Source organism: Dreissena polymorpha, chromosome 5, assembly GCF_020536995.1.
Source record: "Dreissena polymorpha isolate Duluth1 chromosome 5, UMN_Dpol_1.0, whole genome shotgun sequence".
NCBI classification, from domain to species: Eukaryota; Metazoa; Mollusca; class Bivalvia; order Myida; family Dreissenidae; genus Dreissena; species Dreissena polymorpha.
In genome coordinates, this window is record NC_068359.1 from 79,511,491 (window position 1) to 79,522,321 (window position 10,831).

The window sequence follows — 10,831 nt, forward strand, 5'->3', positions numbered from 1 at the left end:
TTGGTCGTTCGGGTGAAGCTGCGCTATGCATCAGATACAAAAACCATAATACAATTATCGCCGAATACAGCTCACTTACTATGTAAACTGCTTTACACCCAAAGTCATCAGGCTCAAATGGCAAGGACTCCGCGTCGGTCACTAATTACCAGTTTACTGAACATGCTATCCGATTACATTCCATATCGCAGGGTATCAAGGTCATTGCGCGGTCATTGTGTCAGAAAATCGTCCTTACAAAGCTATAGCATATGCTACAGCGATACAAGATCTTTCGGCGTATGCTAACATTTCATGCACAATAGGATACAGCATTTAAAAAAGGCACGTGCACTTTACTAGATTCTGAATGTGCTTAGACCATTAACATAATAGACATCAGTTTGGGTTTATTTAAAACAAATATTCTATAAACCTAGCAAATGTAGTTATCATAATTAAATTGATTAACGATGCTATATATATTATATAAACCAGTCAAATAGTATGACAAACAACTCAAACTAATCAAAACTAGTACCTATCATGGAATTATGGAAAAACAATCTTTTATTGACATACCATAATTATATCGCCGAATATCTGCAATGAAGATATTTCCGGTCATGTTCACTGGGTTAACGCGATAGAGTTTATATAATGAGTCTTGTACTGACCGCGAACTGAACTTTATACCTTGCGAGATGGAATGCAATGCGTTAAAGTGAGGTCACGATTTCACTGCTGGAACGACGGTTTGTTTAAAGCTGTATACTTTTACATATCATTTTCGCTGTTTCGAAAACAATTTAACATATTTTGGTCAAAACAAATATCAGGATATGGAACAACAATATTTATATGATCTAAAATATACGTGATCATAGAATGCAATACGGTTGTAATAACTAAATATGAGAACGCAGCCTTTAAAAACAAACGCTATGGCGCTGACAATCCTCTGAAAATAAAAGGTGCACGCACAAACCGTCTTGATGTCAAGAGTTGAGTGTAAAACTGTTCTATCTATCAAGTGTCTTCATTCGAGATACAATTGTTTCATGCAGAACACGCAGTAAAACAGTGTTACAAAGACGCGGACATGATTCCAATGTTTTGGTTGTATGCTGAAATCAGCCAATGGAATAAATGAAGTGTATTCATTTGTGTCGAGCCGCGGTCAGGTCAGGTAAGGTTACAAGTGACGTTAAACAGCTATGCCACAAAACTTCTATTTATATTCTGAGCACCAGATTTGACTGTCAAGATTATTGATTTGGTATTACGTGTCTTATTTCGCGTTCACGAATCGAGCAGATATTTTGAATGCCTACAATACTTAACCAAGAGCATTAATAGAGCAATATAGAATACATATATACATTAACTGAATATAATATGTTCCACTGATAAGGGGAAATAATAGAAAACTACTCAGACGACTACCTAGCTTTGATTGTGTTTAAACTGTACACGACCCTAAGTATAACTTGAGTGTTAAACTCGCTGCGCAGCGACATAGCACACGGTGATAACCTTCTAGCTGGTTTGTTCAAATACACTTAGCGATAGCGTGCGTCTAATAATAGATAGATATGGTTTAGTGCGAAATGTGTAGCGGGCGCCATGTTGTGTTAATATATAACCGAAATATAACATTAGATTTCGGCGTATTGGATACATACGCTAGAATGGCTCAATCCGACAATACAAAATCTAACATCTTAGCGTACGTTCACATGCATGTGGTGCGTAGGGTGTTAAGAAGACTGTTGGAATATTGTGTTTACCAAGAGGATAATACATGGACCGTTGACAGGTTTCTGTTTCAAAATATGCATAGAATTCTTGAGACAAGAATTGGACGCGAAACCAGGCAGGTTCTGTTTCCAGGTTATCGAGAAGACACCAATGTCGCAAGCTGGCCTCTAATTTTGTTCCCTTTTCTAATCACTGAGATAAGTGGCACATCACTTTCGTCGGAAATAGTGGATATTATCCGACAACTGACGGATCTTCGTCATACGTTACACGGACGGATTTTTTCGGGAATAAGTGACCAGTTTTTCCATGATCATTTAAATGATATCGAAGCTCGTCTGACGAATATTTGCGATCTATTAAATGATGATGAACTTACGAGGCAGACACTTAGCGATCTGCGGACCGAGGAGGTGCGAGAAGATTATATTGAAGATTTCAAAAACAATTACAAACAGGAGAAATCTTATAGAGAACAAATGACTTCGCTTAGGCCAGGTGACAATACATTTCTGATGAAGTTTTGTGCTTTCAGATTGCATCTTTTTTATCCTTATTTAAGTAGATATGCTTTATTAGGAACTCTTTTATTATTTGTATTATTGTAGAAATCCTTACTTAATACCAATCATCTGAATGCATTCTTTCACAGGAATACTTTTATGGTATTTTATCTTTTATTAATGCAACAAGATAAATAATATGAGAACAGCTGGTGCGATAAACATGTGTAACACTGGGAATAGATTGTTTACAACAAGTACGACTCTGTGCATAAGAGTACACATGTGTTAACAGTTGAATGAAGTTTATTAAACAAATCTTATCTCTTTGGACTGCCAATAAAGAACATTTTTTTATTTACAAAAGTGTGTGTTCTTCAGTCAAACTGACGAACTCCGCATGCAATATTCAATACATAAGTATTTTGTTTTTCAACTGGTGATGGGCATCGTTTTTTTAGCCCGATTTAATTAAACATGTATGTTAATGGGTTTTTTACGGAATGTTTGTTGATCTGAAGAACATAGGGTCTGATTGAAACTTTAGTGTCATGTTCCTGCAATTGCTTTCAACGTTTTATATACATTCAGGCAACCTTTAATAAAACCATGTTATTGTATTGAAGTTTTTAATTTACAACATGTTCTATGTGATTATTTCAGAGCAACTAAGACTTCACCAGCAGTTGGAAAAAGTTGTAAATTTACGGGAAGGTAAATGTTTCTTACTTTTTAATAGATTTTGAGTACAGTGAAATTTCATACAATACCACAAGCAATATTCATTTTAATATACGATAAAAAGCACTACCATATGCTCTTTTGTGTAACAAGATTTAACCGTTAAAGATATCTGAGTGGATCAAATGGCAAAATATGTTTCAGTAATTGACATTCCACGACATATGTATTGTATATCCTTGTAGAGCGAGAGCGAGAACGTGGTGCATCAGGAAAATGTTTACCGCCCCAGCCATACGACCAATGTACAGTAGATTTGAGAAGTCAGTATATACATATATTCCAATATTCCTATCAAGTGTATTACGTCTAATATATTTATCAACGATTATTTGATTCCATAACAATATTGAACATGAACGTTATTACCATTTTTGTTAAATATGTAAACTGTGAAATTAATAAGGTACATCGATAGGTTAAGTTCACATAGATCTTCAAATCAAATCATATATGGATATGCATACAAACTCATACAAATTGTATTGTGACCTGAACCATTTTTGCAAGTTTCTATTTTGATTTACAATCCGGTTTGTATACTACGTGAGCGCAGCTGTATGATGTTTTACTATTGAGATTTTGCGATTAATTGTAATTTGATATTGCAAATGTGTGCCTTTCCGGGTCTTGTGATCGAGTTGCACCTGATTCCTGAATTTCCGGAGCAAAGTCGACAGATAGCTAATGACATTGCGAACATTATTAACAACAAGGATACAGAACTGAAAAATAAAGAGTTGATACAAAATAAAGAAGCCATCCGAGCCGCATCGGATAGAGCATTTAGTGGCTTTGGTGGTAAGTAAAATATGAACATGATTGCCAAAATATTGTCAAAGCTTTAGAAGAATTTACTAAGGCGTTATGTGTGCAACTAGTAGCACGATGAGCGTACAGCAACGTTTGGTTGAACCTGTTAAACACTAATTGTATATAATGAAAAAGCAGTATTGTTCTCAAAAACGTCTCACTGACACCGAATCATTTCGTAGTTACGATATATTTATTGAAGCGAATGTATACGATCTTAGTTTCTTTGTTTTTCAAAACGTTGATGAATAAAAGGTTTTAAAAACTATAATAAGAGTTAAAAAGAAATATGGTCCATCTCTAATAGATATGGAACTATCAAGATGTATCATCAGAAACTTTTTAAACAAACTAGGTTTAGGAAAGATCTTTAATAATTTTCATCCACATAACACAAATAAGCTCTACTGCTTACAGTCTCATACAACCTAATTATGACAACGCTGAAAATATGTATTGGGATGCGTTAAAATGCATCCATACAGCACACATAAAACTGTTATAGTTTTTAATATAGAAGTATTCAATATATATAATGATGGAACTTCAGAAACTATCAGGAGAAAAATTCTTGATCGTATCTGCTCTTTTACTACGGACATGCGTAGAGTAAATAAAATTGGATAAATAGTACCACTATAAGATTGTTATCATATTTATTGTATTCAATATTCCTCATTTGTATTCATGTATGGGTTTAACATTGAAAAATAAATGTTGACAATAACATTGAATGTACCTGTCTTTTTATTTGTATAGCATTAATTCTTTTAGTGGATAAAATAAAACATTTGAATCTTGAGCATCTTGCCTATGTTTGCACGTATTTCTTATTTGCATAAAATCATGCAAACATACACAAGTTATCATACTTTTTTAGATCCGCCAAATGATTGTTAAACACGTATATGTTACTTTTTAGAATACTACGCTCAACTAGGCTGTATCGAGATTCACGTTCGGCTCAACAGTATTCAAAGTTTGATCCAACTCATCTCAAAGTGTGTCTCTGGGTCAATAACCGATACGTTGAAACCAATTCTTGACATAGTGCGCACAATCCCTGGATGCGAAACGTACGAACTGCACGCTGTTCTATACAAGGATGCGTATAACCACGTCATGGATGGCATAGGTTTGTTTTACCTTATTCCTACTATACTGTGAATTTGATAATTTGTTTTGTGTGTAAAATGTGTACTATACGCGCATTTAAACGCTTTGCCATCATCCGAAAAATTATCGATTATTCTCTAAGAATTCCCGAGCAATCCGGCAACATCAACAAAAAGGTGGTTTGGGATGGTATTGCAAACGTAACAGTGAATATGACGTTCCATCCGTAGCTATGCCTTTGTTTAAAACAGAGCAACTCCTGCATTTTGACGCAAGCAAATTGCAATTTTGTTTAGAAAGAAAATTTTCCTTGCGTCTTTTTTACCCAACAAAGTCCTGACTAAGGAGTAAACATTTGTCATACGCATCTCAAGTTTCATGGTAATGAACAAGCATTGCAATTAATTAAAATCACTCCAGTGTATTTAAAACACCATCTATAAATTAAAGGGACCATATGCAATGTCGTTAATCTTATCTCAAATTCATTTTTTGCATTAAAATCAGTGTTTCAACGGAAAAAGAACAATATGAATTCCATTTTACATATTTTTCTTTTGTATTATTTTGCACTTAATTGGTAAGCTTTGTCGATCTTTATTTATACAATTATTTGACGAAGTTGAGCTGACAAACCTCAAATTATTCTTTGGTTCAATTATAATATTTGAAATCTATATGCAACTTAACAAATTTCAATAGCTTAAAAATGAAATCGTCCTTTCCAGTTAGTTCATTTATGTGAAATGGTCTCGATCAGATAACCCCATGCTTTGGTATTCTCATTTATTCATTATCCACACTTAGTTGTACAAAAAGATCAATAGGATATGAAAGAATGGTGGGATAGGGTAAAATACATTCTATCTTTATGTACAACGTATAATATTTTGAAAAATGACCGTGTCAGGTAAATTTAAATTTAAACCCGTTGCATAGCTTTCCTTACCTGTTTTACGCTCCAAACATTCATACACAATAGACGCATTTTGAATAGAATCAGATTTTAAGTACGGTAATCATATTCATTTAGCAGTTTGACATGCGTTATTCAGCTTATAACATTTTCTCCAAGCAGTTGTCCAAAAAAAGATACTGTTGAATATTTGTAACTTTACAAGCAGATTTTTCAACTTTTTTATGTGAAATGGAAAATATATAGCAAAATTGAGGAGGTTTATAATAAATATAAAACAAACTGCTTTCAAAAGGTTGAGTAACTTTCAGAAAGCCCAACAGTAAATGAGTTCTAAGATTTCTGCTAAGTGACTTCTCAGACCCCAAAATATATTATACCTTTTGTGTTGGTCATAAGTAGTACACAGTGTTTTTTTAAATCAGTTCATGAATAAGGCTTGGTCCCTTTGTATTCGGAAAATTTGCAGAGTTTTGACTTAAATTGGGAAATTAGTGTTGTTGTTGTTTTGCTAAAAATGCTTCAACATTGAGAATACAACTGTTTTCATTATGAGATTTACTAAGGTTGCGGATGGGAGTTGAACAAAATATTAAGATCTAAAAAAAATTTTTTTGGAAACCTTCCTTTGTAAATTTTTAGCTCCAATTTGGGGAAAAAATATAATAGTTGTTTGCATTTGGAATATGTCCGATTACCGGACCCTATTTTGAATTTAAAAAAAAACCACTGGTACAGAAAGTGGATTTGCGCTATGAACTCATTAACATAGGGCCCCATGTGTGCATCCCGAACAATGAAATCATATAGCGCTATTGTCAAGACACGGGTCCTTTTCTTAGTTTGTTCAAATGATGTCCCTGGGGTTAAAACTGTCCAAGCCCGAGGTCACAACTTTTTATAGAGACTTGTGTTGTAATTAACTCCAATTTTTTTATCTGCAACTGAAAGGGTGTGGGGTTGATATTTATTTTTTTTTATTGTATGATTTTCAGCTACTACGTATGTTTAAATCATGAACCTGTGGTCAAAATTTGCCACGCCATAGGGTAACTTGTTTTCCGTACGTGTATATTGCGGAAACTCTAAATGCAATACCCAGAAGTTTGTTATCTATAATATAAAGTATTGCAGTGTGTTCCTCTTCTAAGTTTCTGCCAATAATTCCCGTATTGTCAAAACTGGAAAAAGCACTGTGGTCACATCTTTTATAAACACTTGTATAGTAAATATTGATATTTTCAAAAATATCTCAACACTCTGAAACCGGACGGGTCATGGAATCAGTGTGTAACATTACAGTTTTCTTCTTCTGAGTGTTTTCAAATAATGTCCCTGGGGTCAAAGCTAGCTATAAACCTGGGGTCACATGATTTATATGGATAGATATAGTAATATACTTATAACATTTGATCCTCTAAAACCACAAGAGTTTTGGGTTCAATGTTGAGCATGAGACTTCGTATTGTGGTTATCTACTAAGTTTACCAGAGACCCCTGTGGTCAAAATCCACTGACTTTACTTCCTAACTTCACTATACTCAACGCAACGTTTTCTTATATTACCAATTTCCATTAATTAAAAAAAAGGAAATATTACTGTTCCGAAATGTAATCCAAATTATTTTCAACCACAGAAGTATGCAAATGTGAGCAATGTGTGTATTTCAATTTAAAATTAATTGTGGTCATTGATACACTTTATGGTAGCATGGTTGATGCAGTTCTAATTATAAACATTACATTACGTAAATATACCTGCCATGATTGTGTGATAATGTTTCTAAACGGTTCATACAATTATTAAAAAAGATAAAGCAATACATTTTTTCACAGGGAAAAAAAACGCCGTTCAAAAAATACACATGTAATATTGCTTTGTCTCCTCATATCCGACCACCGATAATTTGACTCCTTGTTTTAAAAATCTAATGAAACCCCTGGTCTACTACACGTTTGCTGCTGATTTATTTTGCTAATCGACTAGGTATATTAGAATAAGTTTAATATAGATATAAACAAGCTGATGCAACCTTTATAGTATTGAAACTATAAACAAAACTATTCAATAGATATAAAGAAATTGCGTTTGCATTGCTTTCGGAAAGAATTAATTTCATGTTGTTAGAAAGTGCACTATTATTCGTGATTTGGGAACCACTCGCAAAGAAACAGACGTTCGCGGCAATTTATGTTTTCAACTCAAATTGCATGGATAGTATACTTAATAAGCATTAGGAGACGACTATGCTTAATTTTCTCTACTGGACAAAACACGAATTCAAATATAAAATAATTAGAATTGTTAAATACATAATTATTTATATATTAAATTTATATAATGTGCTATTCATATTCTTTAAAAAAAATCACCTCATACTACGTACTTTACTTTTTTGATTTACACAATGACGTCATGTGGTACAAACAAACAAACAAAATATTGTACAAGTTGATAAGTATATTACTAAATGTAACTATGCATATACATTAATAAAATATATTGTGCAAAGTTATAATTATACTGTTAAATGTAACTATGTATATATACCAATATATATGTTGTACAGGCGATACTGTATATTCATATCATAATGATCCGTGTTGAATCCTATATGTATATGGTCTGTCTTTATTCAGCGTCACAGGTGCTTAGAGAGCTCGAGAATAGATGCCTTGAGGAAGAACCGAAGAAAAAGGTGAAAAAAGTATCAGCAACCGATCGCGGATCACTACTGCTGAGGGTCGGATATCCGAGTGCAGAGGAAAAGGAAGCGATTGAACTAGCTGTGAAAAACGGGGAACTTAATGCAATATTCAATGAACTCGAAAATGAATTGAAAACGATATGTTCTGACAAGAAACTGCGTTTGCAGACATCGGTTTTTGAAGATAGCATTCCCCAAACAGGTAAATCCGTATTTATAATATTGTGTATTTTCAGTGATACAACTATTAATATAATATCTTTAAATATTTAAGTGCCAAAAAGATTAATCATATTAAAGGTTTTATGTGAATTTAAGTCGTTGCTTTGCACTAACTGTTCTATTTTATTTTTAATGGTTGGTGTTCTGTTATAGAGGTATTGGATAAGAACAAGAATTTTTCTCCTAATATAGTCTCTGGAGTTTCCTTAATTGTTCGTATTAACAATGCATCACGTAAATATATTAATTACATAATGTATCGCATAGTTCATCTCCAGTATAATTATCACATCTATTTTTAATGCATTTACTGTTTTAGATACTGAACACGCTCCAGAACCTAGCGCTGATGACGTGAGGAAGGTTGTAGTAAGGTAATAATCTACCTTGTTCCGTACCTGTATATAATATATCAAACGATGTCTTTCACTTTGAAAGAAACATAAAAGACTAGGACTAAAATTTCAGTAGGGTAACGAAAGCTGCTTACGACGTCAGCATTGATGCATACATTGTTTACTAATTAAATCACAGTGTACGTGTATTTATTCTGCAATATAAAAAAAAGTGAGTAATATTGAGTTGTGTATGTACATTTGCAGCCAAAAGCCATCAACATCACCAAAGAAAAGGGAGTTACTAGTTGTTAAAAGTCTAGACATAAGAGCTGGAAACGATTCAGAAGATCCTAATATTACCGGATGTTCAATTGTATCTCTTAAACGACTCGCTGTGGCAGATCGTGCTAACAGATGCATCAAGTTAGTGGATACAGAAGCTGGTAAATGCGCTGGACAGTCGTTGACATTGTCATATGCCCCGTGGGATGTGATAAACATAGACGAGAACACCGCGATAGCATCCGCGCCATCTGCTGGCAAATTACTGCGTCTGAAAATAGGAGCTGATAAAATAGAATTAACTCACGAGTATGAGTGCCATGATTCCTGTCGCGGATTGGCATATTCTTCCGGGCGACTGTATGTCACATACGGACGTCCTTATGCAAAGATCAATCTCTTTAACATATTTGACGCATCGGTACAGCAAACAATACATCATGGAATGATGCATGACCCTTGGTATATCACTGTTGATAACGCAAATAAATCAATGTACGTATCAGAAACGGAAAACCCCACAATCCTGCACTTAAGCAGTGAAGGAAGAGCTTTGAAACGTATTGATTTTAGTGGAATTGGTGAAGAACCGTTGGGAGTTATTTTGAAGGATAGTTCCAAGTTGTGGGTTTGCTGCTACAGCTGTGACAAAACACAATCTCTTCTTGAGATCGATGTTGAAAGTGGAGAAAGTGAGATCCTTTTTAAAGACGAAGGCAAATACCCAAGTGTCATACAGATCCACCGACGTTCGGGAAACATATTTTTGAACTCGAAGGGATCATCTTGTATGATACAGTGTACAATGAATGCAATTTAAACATTTGTAAATGCTTCAATGAGTTTGAACGTGTGATCTATTCGCCTCAGATGTTTTCCCAGATGTGCATGTACATTTATTAATTAGTCGCAATATTGGAAGTTCTTATATGAAATTGTATGTTTTAACATATATTGGGGACAATGTGTCAACATGTTGATTCATACGCCCACATAGCGCAGGAAATACGGTCACTGAAACCGCTTTGTTGTAATGTCACGCAAATTTTTTAACTGGTCATCGTATTGTTTCGATTTAATTTATTGAAGTTATCTAGTGAAAACAACTATCTTTGATGTTTGATGCAGTCGTTTAGTCGTGAACAGTATGCACATATATGTTTTATCTTATTATTGTTTGTGCTCCGAATGTTTTTTTATTTATTTTTTTTTGTTTTGTTTTTCAGTTAACTACAAGGAATTTTCATTTCAATGAAAATTAACAATAAAGAAATTATCTTAAAGAATTGTTCAACAATACATTTTAGTATTACACTATTGACATCAATATTGTTGTAGTTGTGAATTTACATTACAAACTTGTTGGATTTATCGACGTTTTTTGCTAAAAACGGCTAGATTGTACATATTTACTGATATGTGCAGTGAAACAAAATCACATAATAAGTTCTA

At 33.8% G+C, this 10,831-nt stretch overlaps 1 protein-coding gene across 2 annotated transcripts; it reads left to right on the forward strand.

Moving 5' to 3' along the window:
* The first annotated feature begins 1,075 nt into the window (after window positions 1–1,075).
* LOC127881814 (uncharacterized) lies at window positions 1,076–10,706 on the forward strand. 2 transcript variants are annotated; one of them, XM_052429947.1, is made up of 7 exons: window positions 1,076–1,168; window positions 2,907–2,957; window positions 3,170–3,785; window positions 4,720–4,932; window positions 8,470–8,739; window positions 9,079–9,133; window positions 9,362–10,706. In XM_052429947.1, the coding sequence occupies exons 3-7, from the start codon at window positions 3,596–3,598 to the stop codon at window positions 10,197–10,199; spliced, it is 1,566 nt and encodes a 521-aa protein (XP_052285907.1). In that variant the 5' UTR covers window positions 1,076–1,168; window positions 2,907–2,957; window positions 3,170–3,595; the 3' UTR covers window positions 10,200–10,706. The 2 variants fall into 2 exon arrangements, with proteins under 2 accessions (XP_052285907.1, XP_052285906.1); XM_052429946.1 differs by lacking the exon at window positions 1,076–1,168 and adding an exon at window positions 1,566–2,238.
* The last annotated feature ends 125 nt before the right edge of the window (window positions 10,707–10,831 follow it).